Source organism: Maylandia zebra, linkage group LG17 (genome assembly GCF_041146795.1).
Source record: "Maylandia zebra isolate NMK-2024a linkage group LG17, Mzebra_GT3a, whole genome shotgun sequence".
NCBI lineage: Eukaryota > Metazoa > Chordata > Actinopteri > Cichliformes > Cichlidae > Maylandia > Maylandia zebra.
The window spans coordinates 17,535,251-17,557,989 of record NC_135183.1 but is presented as its reverse complement, the minus strand read 5'-3'; the positions used below and the strand labels follow the sequence as shown (position 1 = coordinate 17,557,989).

The 22,739-nt window shown below is 44.5% G+C and overlaps 1 protein-coding gene across 4 annotated transcripts in view; it reads left to right on the top strand.

Moving 5' to 3' along the window:
• The window catches only part of phf21b (PHD finger protein 21B), a 91,641-nt gene that overhangs the window by 63,366 nt on the left and 5,536 nt on the right, over window positions 1-22,739 (top strand). For 3 of the 4 annotated variants that reach the window (XM_076875662.1, XM_004564877.3, XM_004564879.4), the window contains 11 exons: window positions 9,844-10,113; window positions 18,147-18,239; window positions 19,379-19,699; window positions 20,341-20,457; window positions 20,556-20,607; window positions 20,795-20,871; window positions 20,977-21,031; window positions 21,507-21,529; window positions 21,893-22,051; window positions 22,145-22,211; window positions 22,287-22,390. In XM_076875662.1, coding sequence (XP_076731777.1) covers window positions 9,844-10,113; window positions 18,147-18,239; window positions 19,379-19,699; window positions 20,341-20,457; window positions 20,556-20,607; window positions 20,795-20,871; window positions 20,977-21,031; window positions 21,507-21,529; window positions 21,893-22,051; window positions 22,145-22,211; window positions 22,287-22,390 — 1,338 coding nt within the window. The remainder of the gene's footprint in view (window positions 1-9,843; window positions 10,114-18,146; window positions 18,240-19,378; window positions 19,700-20,340; window positions 20,458-20,555; window positions 20,608-20,794; window positions 20,872-20,976; window positions 21,032-21,506; window positions 21,530-21,892; window positions 22,052-22,144; window positions 22,212-22,286; window positions 22,391-22,739) is intronic. The other variant, XM_023152832.3, reaches the window with a different exon arrangement.

Genomic DNA, 22,739 nt, shown 5'->3' with positions numbered 1-22,739 from the left:
GGACATGGTTAGCAACAATAATCAGGTAGGCTGTGGTGTTTAAATGATGCTCAGTTGGTACTAAGGCCCAACATCTGCCAAGAGTATATCTCCCCTACCTTTACACCACCAGCAGCCTGAACTGTTGATATAGGTCAAAACTCTGAGCCGACCATGTGAATATTACTGCAGAAATTAAGACTCATCGGAGCAGGAAACATTTTTCCATCTTCTGTTGTCTAGTTTTGTGAGTCTGTGTGTAACCTCAGTTTCCTGTTCTTACTGACAGGAGTGAAATCAGTGTGGTCTTCTGCTGCTGGAGCCCATCTGCTTCAAGGTTCAGAGATGCTGTTCTGCAGATCTTTGTTGTAACGAGAGATTATCCGGGTTACTTTTACCTTCCTATCAGCTCGAGGCAGTCTGACCATTCTCTGACCTCAACAAGGTCATTTCTCCCAGACAACTGTGGCTCTTAATGGTTGATGGGGAAATCGAAGCAAATCAGCAAGAAAAAAGTCACTTAAATCATCTTAATTAATCATGCTAATACAGTAATTGGATCTACAGCAGGTTATTTTTATCATGTCTATATGTCTAAATGCACTGAGTTGTTGCCATCTGATTGGCTGATTAAATATTTACCTTAACAATCAGTTAGTTGTTAGTGTCTCTAATGTGGCTGGTGAGTGTATATATTATTTCAAATTAAAAGTCTGTCAGCAACAGAAAGCAGTGTTTGCAGATTCCCGGGAGTGTTTTTACATATTTCTCAGGTTTAAATCCAAACTGTAAGGACACATGTGGATTTATTAGGACACGAGTTAACCATTAAGGAAGCTTTTATTTGTCATCAGGTCAGGGGTGATGAAAGGCAATGTCAGAAACAAAGCGATGTAAACAGTAAACAGCTGTTGTCATCTGCAGTTAAACATCTGTGAGGTCTTTAATTACTCATCAGAGTTTTCATTGATCCGCTGGCCAATAAATTGATCGATAGTTTCGGCTCTTCTTGTCGACATTTCCAGCTGTCGGTCAGTGCGGCAGCTTGTCACATTCCAATGGAGTCCGAGTTACATGGGACAATTAGACTCGGGGCGCGTTTGATTTGCATTTAAATGGATTTATTGTCCACTGACGGTGTGACGGGTGGAGACTGACCACATGATCAGATGAGAGGAAATGAGGAGCTGTGCTGCACGGTTTGGCCGAGCGCCCCGTTCGGCTGCATAATGAACATTTTAATGTGATTGTTATCAGATGGAAGCCAGCGGAGGAGGGTGAGGAGCAGCAATACTGACAGAGCTGAAGCTCTGCTGAAGCTTGGAGTCGTGGTCATTGAGCCTCTGAAGCGCGACTCAGTTTGATTTCATGGATTTTTTTCTGTCTCTTAAAGTTAAAAAGCAAACACTGAACAGCAAGTGGGGACTCTTTCTGATTTCATTTAAAACTACATGAAACAGGTTTAATTACTCGAGTTAACCAGCTGGATTCACTTATTGACCAGCTGATAATTGCTGATGATGCTCAGGAGGAGTGAATAACGTGGAATTATAGACTCTGTAATTGGTCAGCAAAGCCTCAAGCTGAGCATTTGTTTTTTTTGTTTTCTACCATCGCCATTTTAATGTTTTAAAAACAAGATGTGCCGAGTGTTTTAATATTTCCTGCAGCGTATTTTAATGAAGTCAACCAATGTAGAAATCTCTGTTTCATGTTTTAGATTCTTCAGGACATCAGCTTCATTTCAACTGCCTTAAAGTCAAAATAATTAGAGTAACTCCTGAAACATCATTTCTGACTTCAGGGTGATGAAGCTGAGAGAAACTGGCTTATACCTCATGTGAGGATCCAGTTTTTCACTTTCAAAAAGTCTTGAAAAGTCAGTAAAATATACTGAGCTGCTCTTTGTCTTTCTTAAATCCTTTGACACTTTAACCGCAGTAAGCTGGTTTTAAATTACTCATCAGCTCTCTCCCTCAGAGCTCCAGATTAGGGTTGCCACTCATTTCCTGGGATATAAATAATATTACCACGATAGTCTTTTCAAGATCACCTCTGCTCACCGAGCTGAAATTGAAATGATTACATCATATAAGTGTTCGTCCATCATTGTAGATCAGAATTTGTTTTTGAAAATCTTAGGTTGATCTTTTCTCTATGACCAGCACCTGAGTACTGGCAGTTTGGTTGGTTGTTGATAGTTAAATCTCTGCTTGGGGTGCTTTCCTTTTATCTGTGCACACAAATAAAAAACATAGTCAGTATGGCCTTTGTTCGCAGTGTTTTACGAATGTTTGTCCTGAAACAGACGTGATTTTTAATGTCAGATATCCTTTACGTGGGTGAATAAAGGAGCTCTGTTCTGTTTCTGTTTAATCCTGGTGATCAGCGAGAGGGTGATGAACCTTCAGAAAGTTCACATCACACACAGGTTTAGGATCTTGTTTAATCAGCTGAAGTGTTTCATATTTTTCCTGTGAGCTTCAGCTTCATAACTGCTGTTACAGTAATAGTTTAGGACAGGTCTCACCTCCACCTGAGAGTCCCAGATGATCAGACCTCCTCCTGACGGGGAGGGCAGGTGTGGCTCGGTGGCAGTGATGGTCAGCTCTGCAGTGTTTTCCCTGCTGGGTCGCAGCCACCCGGCGGCCATATTTCCACGCTGTGTTTGCTGGCTAAAGCTCCACCTCTGCATGTGGGGCAGCGGGGGCCTCACGGCCCTTTTTGCCAAACTGTGGGCGAGGGTCCAGACTCTGTCCTGTGTGCCCCTGTTGATAAGCTGTCCCGCTGCCAGACACGAGCTGGTAGGAGTCCATTTACCCGGAAACTGCAGCCAAGGACACTTTGGAGGTTCTGATCCGTGAACATTTTCTCTGCTTCAGTCAGAATCTTTTATCTTCGGTGGTTTCAACTGCATGATCTACTGTTTTTCTACCAAATATATAATCTAATCTCTCTTTATGAATCTGGAATAATCTCTCTGTCTAATGGTAGTGGGCTTTGGAAAGCTTCAGCCTAAACCTGTTTACATTTTATCTGTTTTCTTTTCTTCATTTAATAAAAGCTTTTATTTTGAAAGTTTGGATTTCAGTCGAGATTAAGCACTGAATAAAAACAGTCTTCCTGGTTATGATGAAGCCTGCCTGCTGGAATTAATCAAACATCTGGCCCTGCCTGTAAGTAGGCCCCACGGTGGGATCCTGGATGGGTTTATGCTTGTCTCACCATTTTTAAGGTGGTGTTTGTGAGTGTTTCTGTCTCACCAGAATGGAAAAGGCCAAACTGCAGCCGTCCGTCTCCTCGCGGCCTGAAGGGCCTTGCTGGTAAATGGCGTGTAAACAAAGGAACCGTCTGGCAGCTGCACTGATGGAAATCTGAACAGCTACTAATGTGTTTTTCAGCAGCCCCGTTATCTCAAAGGCCCACTATCAAACCAGAGTACATAATGAGTGTGGATAATCCGGCCCGCTCGCTGAATCGGCAGCGCTGGCGATGACCTTAGCCGTGGCCGTGGAGCGGGCGGCGGCGTTCTCAATTAAATTCTGCCAGTGGAGTGGAGAGAGACGGCGAGCTCGCAGAGATCAGTTTAACTGCTGAATGAGAGATTAGAAAGAAAACCAGCGTCGACTAATGCTGAATAAACTTCACCTCTACGGGTTGTTTCTTCGAATGCAGCAGACTATATGTGCCTTTCAAAGTCGAGGGAGTGGACGGGAGCTGAAACAGGAAGGAGAGGAAGCCGAAGAATAACTGTTACAGTTGTTTAAAGCCCAGTAACGTCATATTCAGATTTAAATCATTCCAACTCATGTGAGGCATGCATTCATCTTTGTTTCACAGCTTTGTTCACTTTGTTCTTGTTTAAAAGTCGCTGTTTGAGAAAAAAGGCTAAAAAGAGCTTCATCGAATCAGAAGTGTGCTTCTGTATCATTACACTCACGAATCCACAAGGAAACAAAAAATGCTCAAAATCAAAAGAATGTTTTTGTTTTTGTGGTACACGTTCAAATCTGATACCATCATAGCCTGCTGCCGCCATGTTGGTTTATCAGAGTCAGAAGTGACCATATTTAGACCAGAGGGTGGAGCTTCTGGTTCCGCAGCATGAGCTTTACTAGAAGTTGATGCTTCCTGGCATCCATTAAAACCTGCAAGTCCTTCATCGTCCAGCAGAGGCTCCAGCAGAGTCCGTACTCATGTTAAAGTGGAAATGCTGTTTCAGGAACAGCTTCAGGAGTCAGGAGTTAGTAGTCGTGGTCTTCAATTCCTTGACGTCTTTCCTGTTCCCATCAGCTGACACACTGCAGCTGTTTCAGGTCTCTGCCAGCTCCCTCCCCGTGGAAAGCTGACTGGCTTTCTGGTTCCAGCTGACTCGTCTGTCTCGAGCACTTCCACTGGGACCTCTCCCAGAGTTTCAATTAACGATCTTTCTTCAGCCAGCAAAGAGCAGAAGAGATCAGGGAGGAAGGGAACACTGTGTGACCGCTCCGTCACAGCCGGGTCTGAGAAAAACTCCAGGCGTGCATTCATAAATAAAAAGAAGTGTGTGATTGATGCTGCAGGGCTTTATTTTTTCCATTCTTAAATACCTAAAATTGTCTCTAGATTGTAGAAACCTCTAAAACAAGATTGTAAAACATGATCCGGCCCCAACTATAAATTCTCCAGAGGTGATGGGTAACCACCTTCTCCATAAACGGACAAAAACACCCACATACTGCTGTCTCACTCCCAGTTTATTGATTGATTTTTATTATTATTCCTTCCTGCATAAATATGCCGAGGCCAGACAGCATTACAAGACATGGTTATTTAGGAAAAAGAAACCAGAACCAGACAGAGGCAACAAATCAAACATCCTGATACTTTTCTTTTTCCGAGCTTTACAAATATAGAGAAATCATTAGGAAAGAATTTTAAAACTTGTTCATTCTTTATCAGTGCACCACAAAAATTCTGTGTCTTAGTAACAGTAATCTCATCATACATGGAAACATTATGATTAATTATTAACTTCTAAATCTCGTAATTAACACAACCTGTTCTCCTCCTGGATGTTTTTAATCTGTGAACTTCAAGAGTCAAGAAACGAGTTCTTGTTCTTCATAAATGTGCCGTAATCGCTCTGAAGGCCATAATCATGCTTCATTTGAATATATGTTCATTATTTTGGTTTTAACAAGATGTCCTTTAACCATTTTTCTCCAAGTAACTTCATTCTAGTAGAGTTCACACTGTGTAATAAATTGTTATTACAATACATAAATCAGCATGAGGCTCTGCAGGACATGGATGATTTCCTCCAAAGCAAAGCCATCCTGTTGACTCTAGTTTCTTACAAGCGTACCATTTAATTTTCACCTTGTTGATCCAGGAATAAAACTCGGATTCTGTTTAATGTTGTTCCAAACACCACTGACCTGAGGCACGAGGACAAGCTTTATTTCTGTTGTTGCAAATACAGTATTGATATATATGAATATGTACATCTTAGTACATGCTGGCTGATCGTTATCCTCACTCAAACCCAGCACAGGTTAGGAGTGTAGTTTAAAGCCCAGCAGAAACCTACATGTGTGCAGGAGAAGCAGCTGGTTGTGGAGGTTGAAGGTGAATGAAGTTAAATGGAGGATGGTGTAAAGCAGCTTGTTGTACTGTGACTGATCTGATATACAGTATTTTTGTACAGTAATAGAAACAATACAAAATGTAAAAATCAGCCTTTATTAATTTCAGCAATCCTTTCTATTAAAAAATGATGAAAGATTCTACAAGAAAATGTTATGTTATTAGTTTACAGCTTCACAGGGCTCCATTTATTGGCTTATCAAACAGAAACACCAGAAACAGGAAGACCAAAAAGTTGGAGTTCTACTTTCACTAATCCTCAGAGGTCTCAAACATCATCAGCAATGTCAGGAAACCATTTTAGCTCTTTCCCCCTAAAGACGACTTTTGATACCCTTAATAACCTTATGATGAGTTCTGACGCCTCAGTATATGTCAATAAAGTTGTGGTTTGATGACCATTAGAGTAGTTTCTTAGTTTCCAAATGTAGCTGCATAGGCAAAGACTGCCCACACTAACTTCTGATGGCCTCTCAGTCATTTTGGCCTATAAGCAGCTCAAATATGAACTTCTAACATCACAAGAATGCATTAATAAACATGCAGCAAATAGGACGCTGATAAAATCCAAACCAGTTTAGCTTACCAGGCTATTTCGTACTTATTTGACTGTTTATTGGTTTCAATCTCTAGTTTAGACAGTTGGTGCTGCTTTACACCATTTTGATGTGCACCAGCTTACAGATGGAGAATTTACAAAAGTGAATCATCGGCTCTCAAAGGCAGAAAATTGGGCATGCATCAGAAAGCCCATTTCCTCCATCACACTGTCTGGCCGTCATTAGAGCTGCTCTGTGTGGATAAAAGGTGAGGAGAGAGTGGACGCTGATGAAAGCCTCTGCAGGCTGCGTCTCATTTAACTGAGCCCGATAGCTGGAGGAATGGCTCGTTAAGACACCTTAAAACATCGTTAACGTTTCCTCTCTCAGATTGTTGCCTATCAGGCAAAACTGTCTGCTCAGGGGTCACAGAGTCCTCCCAAAGTCTTCCACTACAATCCACCAATCAGCCCGACACAGGCCCGATCTGCAGACATATCTCAGAGGAGTTAGACAGCACTCAAAAGGCCATCCTGGTGCTTAACAGTATAAAACCAGGGAACTGAATCCTTAAATCGTCACCTTTCGACCGGTGACTCTGCTCAATGTTACACCATAGAAAGAGGCACTCTCTATGCGAGATGGTGTTTTCTTTCACACCCTGCATGCATTAGTGAAGCCTCCTGATAGTAACATGTGCAATCAATCCTTCATTTAGAGATACTTGTGCCTAACTGTTGGTAAAAACCGAAGAAAAGCGAAGCACTGAAAACATTTTTCAGAGCGACGCTGCAGGAGCTCCGTTTGATTTTATCCACAGCTTTAAAGCAGCCGAGGTCAGGTTCAGCACACGCTGCCATTATCTGACATTTTGGGAAATCCTTTACACCTGAGAGTCAGATGGATATCAGCTGTCGAGCAACACGTCATTACATTCAAGTCTGAGTGTCCTTTTTCTGGAAGATAAATCCTCGCCTGTTTGAAGAACCTGGAAGGTCATTTAATGACACTTAAGGGTGGTTTAAAGGTTTTTGCAGGATCCTCAAAGACTCTGAATACATTCCATCAGCTGATAAAAAGGATTTACGATTTACGTTTAAGTGTAGCTGTGGGCTGTGGAAATATGTCAGCACTCTGTGAGGACCACAGATTGTCTTAAATTTCTAACAAAGAAAATCTAAAATTAATTTCAACCTAAATTTGGGGTTTTAATGGTAATTTAATTTAGACTTATTGGAGGGAGGGTAAATGTTTCTAAAGTTGTCAAAAATCCCTATAACTTGTGGGCTGGTACTAAAGTAAGACTGAAGAACATTTTTAGTGAGTTGGATATTAAACATGGACGTCATATGTTGGGTAGTTTTGGATCATTTTGGCTGCTGCCATGTTGAGTTTTTTTCATAGGTGACCATATTTGGAGACGAGGGTGGAGCTAATGCGGCCAAACAGATGTGATGAACTTATCGATAGAGAACAAACATGTATACGTGTTTGTTACGTTTCTGTATCAGCCTGTAAACATGTTTATTTCTGCTGTTTTAGTTAAACATGGTAGTCTATGGGGACTGACTCACTGCTGCCTCTGCTGGACGTCAGAGGAACTGCAGGTAGTAATGCCGTTCTCTGCTCTGTCAGAAGCTCAGTGTGATCTGAGGTGTTTCCTCGTCAGGCTTTGCTTTCTGCAGGTGGTTGAGGCTTTTTTATCGTCCTGTGTTGTTTCTTTTCTCGTAGCAGGTCTTTGACTGAAGTGCTGATGAATCTTGACGTTCTCGGCGGCAGCATTGTTTGTCTTCAGTCTGATCTCCGGTGGCTCTGAAACGCTCTCGGAGCACCGTAATCGTGGCTCTCTGCGATCCCTGCTGCTCTCACGTTCTCTTCTTCCTCCCCTCATTCACTTTCTCCTCAGCTCCCTGCAGGAGGGACGAGGCTGTGCTCTGCAGCCTGGAGAGCCTTTAAATGAGTGACCTTTGAGACAATCAGAGGCGCCCCGGCTCAAACAAACCCTGAATGGCGAGTGGCGGTCCCCGGGCCCCGTAGCAGGCTGCTGCCCGGGCTGCCTGTGGATTACATTGATCCCCTGAAACAATGGCCTCACTGCGATCATGGTGGAGAGGGCTGATAAATAACATGTGAATAAATGCAGGGGGAGCACCGAGAGTCATGGAGGCCTCCACTCTGAGCTAGAAAGGATTTTCCTGTTGTTCCAGAAGCTTCACGTCCCAAACAGCCAACAGGTTTCATTTGACTGGGTTCTGTTCAGGTGACATCGTAACCACGGCTGACATGAACTCATATGGACAGTCGTTGCTGCTGCCATTTCCTAATAAAACCCAAACTTTGAAAGTCTTTGTGATTAGCAGCTGGGCTCGGCCCCCCCACACACACCCTGCCCCGCCCCACCCACTGTAGTCTATAGAAACGCTTGAAAGAAGCAGCGGCGGGATGAGAGGGGCAGCAGTGAGTGGAATATAAAACATTTAGAGAGCTCTTCTTCAGGAGTGTGAGGGTGAAACGAAGGGAAAAGGGAGATTACTCCGATCTGCCGGGGGAAATGTTTCTGTGGTACACGCTGAGGTGGGGGAGGGGCATAAATGTGTATTCATGTGGACGAGGATGCTGAGTGTTTCCAGTTTAACATCAGAGTGCGAGTCGAAGTCATCGTGAGCTGCTTCAGATTCAGGTCAATGCCAGTGTGAACACTTTCAATCTGTTTGTGTCGAGGGGAGACATCTGCTCAAGGATTCAGGCTAGAAGAGGTCACCTGTTCACCTGCTGCTACATTGTTAACAGGCAGGATAGATGTAAAGGATCACGGAGAGCATGACCAGCATTTATACAGCAGTCAGTCTGCTTGTACACTAAATACTTACTTTGAACACAAAGTAAACCCTAACAAAACCTAACAAACACACAACATTCAGATTAAATATTAAAAATATACTTAAAATATCAAAATACCAAGTAAAAAACAAACGAATGTAGAAAGTGCAACCTAAACACTTTTATAGTAGAAGATGAGTTCATTCTTGAAAATATAATAAAATGTAAAGTTTTTAGGTTTTTAAAATAACTACATAAAAAACCCTAAAACTTTAGCAAAGTAAATACAAAAATAAATAAGTAAATAAACAAGAATGAAGAACAATGCAAAGAAGAAATTATGAAGCGAATGGAAAAATACACAGAATAGTAAAATATAGAATAAATTATTGAAATCACAATAGTGAATTTAACAAAAGAAATAAAAAATTAGTATTACAAAGCTTACCTTTTTGTATTTTACCAAAATAAAATGTAAAGTAAATGGTTTTAAATGTTAATTAAAATGTTAACATTTAATTCTTGAAACTAAAATGAAAGGTCAATTAAAAAGTAAACATATACACTACATCCACAGTGTATACAGATACTGTGTATCATGACTGCGAGCTTGGAGGTGTTTCAGACTGTGTCCTGATTGGTGTAACCTTAAAGGCAGGAGGACGCTCTGCACACAGCTTTTTAATCTCAGCCACGGCTTTGTTTGCAGCATCTTCATACAGCAGGGAAATGTAGTTTCAGGAGGAGTGTGAGGTTTACTCAAAGTACAGACAGACTGAGGCCCTCACACACAGACAGAAGCATCTCCGTCTCACTCTCCCTCCCTTGCTGTTATCTGTCTGTCTCACCTGTCTGTCTCTCTCCTGTCTCTCTGCAGAAGCTGGCGGTCAGAAGCTGTCCTGTTGGGACGACTAAGCCGCTGTCGCTCATCAAGCCTCCCAGTCAGGGCATCGCCATCTCCGTGGTGCCGGCCAAGGCTCCCGTTTCCATGGTAACCGCACACATTAACGGACAGAAGGCGGTGGCGAGCTCGGAGCCACTGCAGACGTCCCCCATCAACCTTCAGACGGGCGGCAGGGCCGTGGCCGCTGGAGTCCACCCGTTCAGCAGCAGCAGCAGGAGAGCCGGAGAGCTGCCCCCCTCCCAGGTAACGTCCCTGCTGAGGTCACAGCGAGCAGCTGTTCCAGCTGTTTCTGTTCCAGTCATTAAGGTGAACAGGTGTCCAAAAAGAAACTACTTTACTTTTTCACACAGAAAGTAGTTTATTTCATGTGATGGATTACTACATCACACATCCGGAGATTGAGTCTCAAACACGTTATTGTGGATTCACCTGTTTTCCAGGTGAGCGATGAGTTAATAGGTTTCACACAGTAACACAGACCTGCACCCGATGCAGGCAGCTTTGTTTCCTATGGGTAGAATTTGGGTTTTTGTGAATGGAGTCTGGTGGGTTTGGATGGAGCCGTCTGACAGCAGCACAGGCACTGAAGATGTTTTCGTACTGTCCGCAGTGCTACGATTAGCTTGTCCTTTATTTACCACAGTAAATGTAGAACATTTGTTCCTGGTTCCTGGTATTAGTCTGCCTATTTCCTGGAAACTATAATGAAGGATATCAACAGCGGATGAATCTGTGGAGCTTCACAGAACATCTGCTTTTTGGATCCTTTCAGAGGTATTTTATTCTTTACAGTCTTTAGTCTGAAGTTATAAAAACATTTTCCCTCTGAACATCAAACTGGTTTAGAGTTTACAGATTTAAAGATGCTTTAACGTTACGCGTTGGTCTTTAAAGTTGCTGGTTTAGGGAGTAAATGTGTTTTCTTTACAGCCGTCACCTTGTCGAGCATCCAGAAGCTTCTGTGTTGAGTCACTGCTCAGAAACCTTGGAAGAAGAAAGAAATTGCAAAAACTTGACATTTTGTGCCAGCTGCTCTAACATCCTGAATGATTGTGTTTGAATGCAGCTCAGCGTGTGAATGCTCAGAGTCAGACAAAGACCTGAAAACCACAAATTCATCAAGCACAACACTTCCTGTTAAAGTGTCATTTTACTTATTTCGTCAAAGAAATCTCAATTTTTTTAAAAGCTTCAACTCTGAGAAAAACACATCAAAAGCTCATGTATGTGTGGTCAGAAAACTGAGTCTGAATGTAGCAGAGCCAGCCTTGTTTTTTCATGTCGGTCAGTTTCCTGTCATAGAGTCTGATGGCGTGAGTGCCGCAGCTCGCCGCTAAAGCAGCAGCTGATTGTTGTTGTGATTCTGAACACAATGTGCAGCACGGAGGAGAACTCATGGTTTGAACTCAGGGACTGTTTTCCACTGTTCCTCCTCCTCCTCTGAGCTGTTAGGATTCAGGCCGCAGCACCTCACCTCTTCCACACTTTGTATTCAGCACCATCACCTCCATCAGCACACAGTCGGGAACCGAGCTTCACGCTCAACACCGGCAGCCTCCACACTATTACTGTAATTGCACGGCACCATAGAGGGAGGAGGGCCGAGCCTCGGGGCCCTTGGGCTCTGGCTTTATGCTTCCTCTGTCTGTCCGGCACATCAGCACACCTCATATGACACGCAACACGTCTGCTAATGTGAGACTGGCTCATACAGAGAGGCTGCACAGTCTGACAGGAAATAACATGAGGAAGCTCTGCATCTGAAACTAGTCCTAAACACCATGATGAACAAGGTCCAAAGCTTTCTAAAGAAGACCCAAATCAACACCTAAAAATGCAAGAATCAATGCCCCTAAAGGGATTTTGACTTAAATGGAAATGATGTCCTGGACGACGTTCAAAGCCTTTCTAACATTAGAATTAAACTATAACTAGCCCAAACTATGGTCCAAAACGAGTCTTAAATCAGGCCTCAAAATGTCAGAAGCAATGTCCCAAACCCTTTCCAAAATATGTCTCAACTTAGAACATCATCATAAACAGGTTTAAAATAATGTACTGTTTAATATACATGCATCTACATGCGGTGCAGTGAGAGTCTGAGCTTCCATCAGGGCTGCACTGATAATCATAAAACTCAGTCAGTGCGCCCCAGGGCAGCTGTGGCTACAAAGTAGCTTGCTATCGCCAGTGTGTGAAAGTGTGTGTGAATGGGTGGATGACTGAATGTAGTGTAAAGCACTTTGGGGTCCTATGGACTAGAAAAGCGCTATACAAATGCAGGCCATTTTACCATTTGTTTAACACGGACCAGAAAATGAACACGTGACAATTGACAGTCCCACGACATTCAGGCTACATAACTGGACACTCGATGGTGTTGACTGTTCTTCACACATCACCAGGGGACCGGTCAGGGTGGGTTTGCATTTCAGGTCTAAATTTTATATGAAGTGAATCTGACCCTGATGATAAGCAGGTTCCTGGCAAGCTGATGGAATTAGGTTTACTCAGCCTGCACTTAGAGGCTTTTTGTGAAGCTTGTGGCCTTGGCCTTGTGCTTCCTGTCTTCTGTCAGTTTGAGGCTTCTTACAGGTGGACGATCAGCTGCTCAGCTGCCGTTGCCTCTACTTGGGATGCAAAGCAGGTCGAACGTTTGGTGCGATAAGGCAGCTGCTTTTCATCATCGTGTCACTTTGGACAAACCCAGACTGGCTCTCCTCCTCCTCCTCTGTCAGGTGGTGGAGGTGAATGCTTTGGGCAGCAGGACTCTCTCAGCTCTTTATGGCTGCATTGTTCAGCCGAAGCCAGCGCTCCTCACCCAGCTGCCATAAAAGAAAAAATAAACCCTCACTCTCCCCGACGCTTTTCTTGCCTCCATCAATTGAGAGTCTGTGGCTCATGTGTGAACTGAGATGAGGAGGGGGGGGGGGGAGGCAGGTCACTCCGACCACCTGGCCGCTAATTTGCAGATCAATAATGAGTTGTAATGGGACTGCTGCTCTGCATGAGTGCACACATTACAGCTGCATTGTTTCAGCACTTCAGTGAACTCTGAGTGCCGCTACACACACACACACACACACACACACACACACACAGTTTCTCTGTGCAGAGAGACGGGGATGCCGAGGTGCCGCCGTGACCCGCTTTACAAATTCAAATCAGACTGTGTTCAGACGTCCCCCTCCTGCTGGTGGGGTTCATTATCTCTGCCAAGCAGGTGAGGCCTCGGTCTTTCACACACGACTCGAACAGTTTGGGGCATTTGGTAGAAAGTTTTGCTCCGAGTTTTTGAATTTGTTTTAATCATTTCAAGCTTTTCAAACACTTTGAGGTGAGGACCTTTTTCCATCATCTTTATTTGAAGGCTGGTGATTTGGCTTCTCCCAAATAAGAAAACTAAATGCTCACTCAACAAAGCAAAATCTAACCTAAAAACTCCAGACAGTTAAAGTAAATGTGTTACAGCCATGTGTTCCATGAACTGGAGTTTCTCAGCTGTAAATCCTTAAGAACAAATAAAGAAGTTCAAAATATAAAAGTGCATCATAACGATGCCCAAACCATCTTAAACAACTCAACAATATTTGACCTTTTGAATTTGTCTGAACCCATTTAAAAACCAACATCAACATCCTGAACAATGTTTAAAGTAGAAATTGTTGAAAAGCTTTGCTAAATGCCTCTTTATCCAGCCCTAAACTACCCTAAACACCCAAACACCATCCTGAACAGAAACTGATTTTAAACTAGTCTCAAACAACATCATCAACATCTCCCTGAATGTCTGAAATCTGGTTGTAAAAAAGCATTTAAAACAGCGTTTCAGCCGGCGCCGAAACAGAATGGAGAAATCTGCATCTTCAGCACTGGGCCAGAGTTTATCTGAAGATGACATCAGAAACATTCAGCATGAGCGAGTGCTGCCTCAGAGGAAGGGATTCAAAATAGAAATCATAAAATGTCGGATTTTATTCAGATTTGTTATGAAGCCGGTGAGAAAGCAGCAGTTTTACGTGAGCTGGAGATAATTGGAGCTGGTTTCAGTCAGCTGTGAACCCTGGCTACTGATTGGAGCTGAGCTCAGCGCATGTTAGCTGAAGCGGAGGTACAGAGAGGCTGCGAGGAGGCCAAATCTGTTTGAAAGTCGTCCACTTTAACGCCAATCCTGCCTCTCTCTTTCATGACTCTCCTTCTCGCCGCCTTCCAAAGACATCTTTATCCTCTTAAAAACAGCAGCCAAGGTCATCGGTGCCGTCCGCCTCCAAGGCTCGTCAAAGCCAGAGGAAGGTAGACGGCCCCTTCAAGTGGTCTGCACGAGCACAGAGGGTCCGCAGAGAGCGACGGTCGCATTAATCATTATTTCATTTGTCAGCTGGAAGAGAAGAGAAGGCAGAGGACAAACACGCATGCTGTATCTGCTGCTGATTTAGCTGGGCTCGGTTCAGTCACAGGAACTCAGGATTCAGGCTTCACCTCCCAGACCCCAAAACCGGGGTTTCATCTGCAGCCCATCATTTACTTTGAGATATGTAAGTGTGTGTCTAGGGAGAAGTGCGAGGTCATAGACACAGACCAAACAGGCTGAAATAGATTTATTCATAAAGAGCTCTTCAGTGAGAGCGCCTCAGACTGAAGCACAGAAACACAGAGTGATACTTCAGTCTCTCTGGCTCAGATCTGCTCAGTCATTTCTCAGGATTTGGGGCTAAACAAGGACTTCTAAACATTTCCATGAACATCTGTGACTTCAGTAACCATGACGACCACAGGAACAGCATTAGTGTTAACCTGACAGGAGCGTCCGTGAGGAAACATGGATCCTTTTTATTCATTGACCTCCTTACAGCTAAAACCTCAGTATAGATCATGAAGCCGTGCAACAATCGACCTTTTTGATCATCAGCTTGTTTGATCCTCACAGCTTCATAAGTCCCGCAGACATCTGCATGAGCATCAGCTCGTTTATCTTCATTACAAACTGCAGTCAGATCAGTTTTAAGTGTCAGAGTGACAATCGATCAGGGTCTGAAATCTGCGTCGCTACTCTGATGTCTGATCTGTTTTCTTCACCAAGTGCATTCTGGCTAAACTTTAAAGGGTCGTCTCGGCATGTGGGGTGGAGGTGTGATCAGAGCATGTTGGAGTAGATGAAAGCTCTCCTTTTACCTACATTTAGAGGTGGGGATCGTTGCCCTGCTGTGAGTCCTCCCGGGTTGGAATCATTTTCTCATATTTTGGAATTTTTGTGTTTGCTGAGATAGAAACGGTTAATTCTACTCTGATGATGGATCAGTTTTGGTCCAGTCGATGAATTCTGTGATTCGTGATAAAGTTTGAAGGCAGCTTTAATTTGATTTTTAATAATTGGAGGTATTTAACAAGCATGCTGCGCTGCACGTTCACTTTAATCAGCACCAATCACAGACTCAAGGGCAGGAGGAGGAAGTTTTACTTTCAGTCAGCACGTTTGTTTTGTGCAGGTTTCAGAAACGAGTGTCTGCTGCGTCTTCATCATCATCATCATCATCAGTGTTCAAGTTTCACCGCTGAGAGCGTGAATGAAGTCGGTATGAAGCACAGACGGAACCAGAATTATAATATTTCCTGATCAATGTTCAATTTTAAAAAGATGTTTTTAACATAAAAATCACATTTGATTGTTTAAAAACCTTTTGAAAGGAACATTTGTGTACTATTTTGTATGTGTACCAGTTTTTAATGTTTACTGTTTCATAAATAAGCAAACCTGTGCCCCTGTACCATAAAACACATTTAATTAAACTACAGCATCATATTCAGTACATGTATGAATAAATAATCAAATATTTTACATGCACAGCCGGGCCATACCCCGAGGTTAGCAGGGTTCAGGCCAGTGACCAAAGACTGTCTGAATTATGTTGTTATAAACACTGAGCTGCACTAACATGCTCACAGAGGTCACAGAGGTCAAACTCAGGATTTCAGGTTCAAATGAGAAAGATTCTCTTCTTATTTCCAGCTTTCTGTTTTCCTGCTGAGTCAGATTGTGAAACAGCGCCCCCGGTGGACAGAGTCCCCCTGTTTTTTGTAGAAACACTGAGTGCAGCTGAAGCTGCTGATGCTGCAAACCGATTCTGAAATGTGTCGTCTCTGCTGTGTGTGCGCCTCCTCCTCCTCCTCCTCTTCCTGCTGCCGCTGCTGCTGTCGTCATGAAAAACCAAAGTTCATAACCTCCAAGGCTCGCCCGCCTCAGGCCATAAACCGTCCTTTGACCTGTTGAGACTCCAACACTGCTCACTGTTTACAGCGTTTACCCATCAAAAGTGGATGTGACGCAGAAAAGTCAGAGAAACTTCTGAGCTGATCTGTGAACACAAAGCTTTAATTTTTACGTCACCACCACAGTTTGAGAATTGAAGCTGTACTTTGTAAAACAGCTGCTCCTGGATCAGCTACTGATGAACAATCTTTAATTTATTTTAATTACAGCCAGAATAGTTCAATAAACACAAAACTCTTCCTTTGTTGACTTTCACATGTTGTGGTTTCATATTTCAGTCTTCCCCTTATATCAAGTGTTCCAGATGGATGTTTGCATTGAACATCTTCCTAATAATGAAGTCAGAGTATGAACAGTAACCCCACCCACCTGCTTCTTAAGCCTTTTCTTTACAAGGACAGCCAATCAGAAGGAATTGGCAGGAGCTAAAGGAGCAGCCGTGGGTCAGAGACAGGAGAATTATTCTGATCCGTGTGTCATACCGAGCCGCTGCAGCAGGGTCCAGAAACAGATCCGGTTTAATGAAATCAAAGCTGATTGGACGGAAGAGGAGTTTGGCTTTATTTTTCTGTTTTCAGTTCTTCTCGTAGATGCCACAAACACAGTATCCTCGTCTGAATGTGACCCCGGCCCCTCCTCTCTGGTTTATCGCAGCAGGCCTGCGAGACTAGGGGAGGAGGACAGTGTATGTGCTGTAGAGCCTTGGTCTGCCTCGGTCATAGTGTAAACTTAAAGAAGGAAGCAGAGAAAATTCATTAAAAACAAGAAATCACTGGGCCGAGGAGGAGGGGGAGAAGGTCTCCTGAAGAGAGGGTGCTTAGGCTTGGAGGAAAGAGGCAGCAATTACCAAAATGAAAGCACTGCAAGAATTTTCATCTCTGCAGTTGCCATGGAAACCAACCTCGTCCTCCTCCTCGCTATGGAGCCGCAGCTCAATACAATGGAACGAAGGGATTTTCATAGAAGAAGAAAGGAGGGGAGGGAGCTGCCAGGAAACATGGAGGAGACGCTTGTGGCTCATTTATAGGTTAGTCTGACAGAAGGAGTTGGCCAATCAGGGTGCAGACATCAGAGGGGGGACAGGGGGCGCTGTGACGGGGCAGCACGCTTTAAAAGGAGATTAAACAGAGGGAGCAGAGACGACCAACAGGGAGGGGGGATGGGGGGTGGGAGAGGAGAGGACCAACAGAGAGGAAGGGAAGGAAGAAAGGAGTCATTTCACTGACTGCTGCAATATTTTATGCATTAAACAGTAAAAATCGATTTCTGGTATTTATTTTTGTACAGTTTGGAAACACAGACTGAACTTTGAGTGTTTTGAATGAATTCAGTGATCTGACTGTAATTAGGCACTCCTGAGCTTCTGTACCGACTCTTCCAGCAGGTGGAAGATGTTTTAAAGTTTCCACTGAGCTCCTCTGAGCAGCAGCAGCTACTTAAACAAAGAGAAGTCCTCGTTAGTTTGAAGTGACGACCCACTCGGCTGCTTTTCTGTCTGTTATTTATTTGTTGCCTGGCAACAGGAAGAAGTAAAACGCTGCTGACTAACGAGACGCTGGAAACTGAACGACTTCCTGAGGAAGATTTCTTCTAATGAAGTTGTGAGTTTCATGAGACCAGCCGCGCAACAGCTCAGAAAGGCGGAGCTTCTCGTTACGGCCCGCCCCACTGCTGCGGTTTGACTTGTCTGAGCAGAATAATCTCAGGTTCAGGTTAATGAAACGGTTTCCCAGCATGCAGGAGTGCTGTGGTTTGATGTAGGAGCAGCTCCCCTTGTGGTTAGTGTTTGTTACCACAGCAGAATGAGCCCACTGGGACTATATGAATTAAAGAGTTCATGTGGCAGACTGACCCCGTGTTGTGTGTCAGTGATGATGCTGAGCAGATGGATTTAGACGCCGGACTCGTTTGAATCCTGCTTCAGGCGGGTGATCAGTTTGTTGATTTGTGCTTTCTGTGTTGGTGCTCGAGGAGCTTCCTGCTGAATAACTGCGTTTGTGTGTTTCAGATGCTGGGAACTCTCACTGCTGTGCCCATCAAGGTGCCTCAAGTCAGCTCCCTGCACCGGCTGGCAGGACAAGCAGCCACTGTGCTACCTCAGGTAAAACCACTTGCTAGGTCGTCCTTGTTAGTCTGACTCCACATCACGATAATATGTCAGGGTCAGCAGAACAGTCTGAGTCTGTAACAGTAGCTGCTTCAAGCTGAAAGCACCAGAATGATGAAATCAAAGTGTTTCTGCTGAGCAGCTCAGTGCAGAGTTTAAAGCAGAGCTTCAGGTTTGATCTGCGGGAGAACGCCCACTTCTTCTTCTGTCTTTGTAAAAGCTGCAGAGTCGCTTTGTTTTGTGCTTCAGTGACACTGTGAGCTGCTTCACACACTGTAACAGTAAATACAAGACCGCTGAGGAGCGAGGAGGGAAAAAGAACAATTACGAGAAAAAAGAAAAGAGGAGCAGGAAGATGAAAAAGAAGATGAAGGAGGAGAAGACCAGGGAAAAAGAAAGAGGGAGATAAGTAGGAACTAGAGGAAGTGAAGAAGGAAGGAATGGAGGATGGAAAAGATGAGTTTTTTTACAACCCCTTTTAACTGTTTGTATTGTTTATATTGTCTATTTTATTACTTAACCTTCTGTTTATTTTAACCTTTTTGTACAGCGCTTTGTGACTACCTGTCTACGAAAAGCGCTTAATAAACTTTACTTACTTACTTACTTACTTAACTGGATGAAGACAAAAAAGAGTAAGAAGATGAAGAGTAGGAGGAAGAGTTTTTTTGTGAAGCTGGGTTGTGTCTCTAAATCAGTGAAAATAAAAGTTTTATTTGGACGGTTCCTTTTTTCAATGAAACATTTGAATGGGATAAATTTGCATGGGATTTTATTTTGAAAGTCTTTCCCAGGTGGAAGTAAATCAAATGAAGTTTGGACACACTTGAAGAACCTGCAACATCCAGCAGGGGGCAGCAGAAACCAGAGCAGCACCACAGAGCTCACAGTTTCAGTCCCTTCATCATTTATCAGAAAATCCTCTCATAAATGTCTGAACTCAGTGTAACAGTGTTGACTCCTGCCTCACAGTGTGACTAGTTTAAACCATCATCTTCACCATCCTCCTCATCGTCGGGTATTCTTCGGATCAGGGGTGACACGTCATGCTCAGTCTCAATGATTTGTCCGAGTGCTTCAGGAAAAGTTGAGTGTGTGTTGTTAAAGGCTGTCCTCCTGATGTCCCCCTGCAGGTCAGGCCAAAGACCCAGATCCCCGACAGCCTTCCCCACAGCCCCTGCCAGGAGCTGCAGCCTCTCAGCCTGCAGCGGGCCGCCGCCGTGGTCAGCCCCAAGAGCCAGGGCCCCACCCTGCCCACCGCCAACAGCACCTTCAGCCCCGACCACCAGCCCAACGGCCAGAGCGATGCCTCACCGACCTCGGCCCCGTCGGGGGGCCCCGACTCTAGCAGCCCCGTCCACCACGCCTCTGCGGGGCCTGGCGTGGCCTACGCCATCATTGCTGCCTCCCCCGCCACCGGCAATGGGATGTCTACTGTCAGCGAGGCTGTCAAGGTGCGAAAAACAGACAGAAACCACGTTAATAATAATAATAATAATAATAATAATAATAATAAACCCTTCCCCTCCTGGGAAATGGTTTGGACAGCTTTGGACATGTTTCCAGCCTTTAAGTCAAACTTTCATATTGAGCCATTTGTTAGTTTTCTTTGGTGCCCCCTGGTGGCGGAGCCTGCTGAAACTCAACTGTTTTTACTGTTGATCAATGTGTTTGTGTCTGATTACTAAAGCTAAACTCAGACTTCACTGAAGCTGGTTTAAAGATTTTTAATCTGGTTAAATGAAATCGAAAGGAGCCAGTTGAGGTGGTTCGGGCATCGGACAAGGATGCCCCCTGGGCACCTCCTGGATGAGGTTTTCCGGCATGTCCCACCGGGAGGAGGCCCCGGGGCAGACCCAGGACACGCTGGAGAGATTATATCTCTCGGCTGGCCTGGAAACGCCTTGGTGTTCCCCCCGGATAAGCTGGAGGAGGTGGCTAGGGAGAGGGAGGTCTGGGCTTCCCTGCTTGGGCTGCTGCCCCTGCGACCCGGCCCCGGATAAGTGGAAGAAAATGGATGGATGGATAAATGAAACCGGAAGTCATCTACACGGGGCAGGTCACATCTCCTCTGACGTCACCTGTTTGTTTTCAGGTGATTATCATCCAGCCGCAGGCGCCCAGCAGCACCGAGGGGTCCCCGGCCCCGCCCACCCCCAAATCCCCATCCACCCCCAAATCCACATCCCTGAAGAAAGACGAGGACCCCGAGGTGAGACGTTACTCTTCATCTTCATCATCATTACAGTCAGCAGTCAAATCCAACTGAACTTCATCCTCACGTCGTCTCTCTCTCTCTCACTTTTCCAGAAAATCGCCTTCATGGTCGCCCTCGGCCTCGTCACCACTGAGCACCTGGAAGGTGAGTTTCCGGCTGCTCAGAAGTAACCAAGTACTTTTACTCGAGTACTAACCTGATCGACTTTATGTGTCAGCTGCTCCTCATTACATTTTGAACAATTCAGAGAAAACATTAAAAAAAAGCTGAAGGTACACTCTGTTAGCAGATGAAACAGCAGTTTTTAAAGTGTTTGTGTTTCTGTGAACAGAAATCCAGATGAAGAGGCAGGAAAGGAAGAGGAGAAGCACAGCCAACCCGGCCTACAGCGGTCTGTTCGAGCCAGAGGTAAGAGAGCCAAAAAACGCTGCGATCGCCTTTAATCTAGATTAAATGAGGAATGTGAGTAGTGCTTGTGTTCATGCTCTCACTCTGTCCCTCGTGTCCCTGCAGCGTAAACGCCTGGCGTCACATTACCTGAGCAGCTCACTCTTCCTGTCAGCACGAGGTAAGGAACAGCTCACCATCCTCTGCCTGCATCAGCATGTTTACACAGCTCACAATCAAACACTTTAACTCCACATTCTCACAGTTTTAAAGTCAGTTTCATCTCTCATTACCCAGCAGCAAAAGCAGTGAAACATGACCTTTAACCTCATGGGCTATTTCACTGATCCTGAACTGAACTGTTCAAATTTGGTTCCGAATGTGCCGATTTCACCTTCAAGTCCTCACGATTCATGGTTCAGACATCACTGGACTCCCTAGGGTGACCTCTGACCTGCCAGCAGGAAGTAGCACATGCTGATGCTCATTCACTCATTCCTTCATTCACTCATTCACTCAGCTCATTGATTGCAGTGATCTGATTGGTTGATCTTGACTCGGTTACTAACCTACCTGAGATGTTTTAACTGAATGGCCTGCACGGCTTCTCCTCTAACCTGCCACTAACCTCTGCTCTGCTTCAATCCACATGCTAGACTCTGAGGATTTCTGCTGGAAGGTAGGTCATGTGATTCATGATGTCATACCCGTGTTTCAGGTCTTCTGTTTTCAGATGTGCATTAAAGTTCTTCATTTAAATCATCAGCCCGTCTCTCTTTTCACTGTCACTGACACTGCGAGATCATAGGCTAGCAATGTGTCAATCCCAGGTAGCCCCGCCCTAAACTGTCCCCCTGCTTCTTGCTCTTCTAATGGGACGTCATTTCCAAAATGAGCTACATGTTTTATTGCAAAAGTATCAGATGGAGTTCACTGAGCTCAGGGGTCAGCTGGCTGGAGGCTCCCCCTGCTGGCTGTTAGAGAAAATGCAGACCCTGGTGGATGAGACCGGTACTGATGGATGCTTTTCGTGCTCTGACAGCAGGACTTGGAGCATGATGACCACTGTGCCGTATGTAAGGAGGACGGCGAGCTGCAGCAATGCCACAATTGTCCTCGAGCTTTTCACCCCACCTGCCTCCACCCACCGCTCAAAACCCCACCCAGAGGCCCCTGGTACTGCCCCAAGTGCCAGAAGAAGGTACGACCTTCCCGTCCTCACAGGTTCAAAGGTTTTTGGCTTTCGGTGCTTAGCATGTGTGTCTAACAGCATCGATCTGTTTTCGCTGTCCAGGTCCTGAATAAGGAGAACATGTCATGGCCACAGAACTTCGTTCAGTCCTACGTTACACACAAGACGGGTAAGACACGCGGTGAGCGGCCATGTTTGTCCGAGCGTACTGACGGTGCACTGATACATGTTTGTGTGTGAGCAGTGAGGCAGGAGGAGAAGCGACGGCTGCTGAGGAGGAACAACGAGCTGAAGAAAGAGTGTGCTCACCTGGAGGAACAAGACAAGCAGCTCAACAAGACACTCAAAGTACGAACACACACAGAGTTCAGCGACACACTGTGGTCACAGGTCTGGGTCCAACTTTTCCTGCGCTTTTGATCCTTCGTAACTTCGTAGGTGCAGCAGCAGTCTTCACATTATAAGTCTTTCAGTGGGTTTAAAACTGATTTGGTTGCAATTTCTACAAGAGCTTAAATGTGAAACTTTCATGTGGACATGGATGCTGTAGTTTGGGAAAAATAACACAAATTAACTTTAAAAAAAACACATTATATATAGTTCAATTTTATTTACATAGTGTTAATTCACAACAATAACCACCTCATGGTGTTTTATACTGGAGTGACTTTATAATAATAGATTATGAAGATTTATG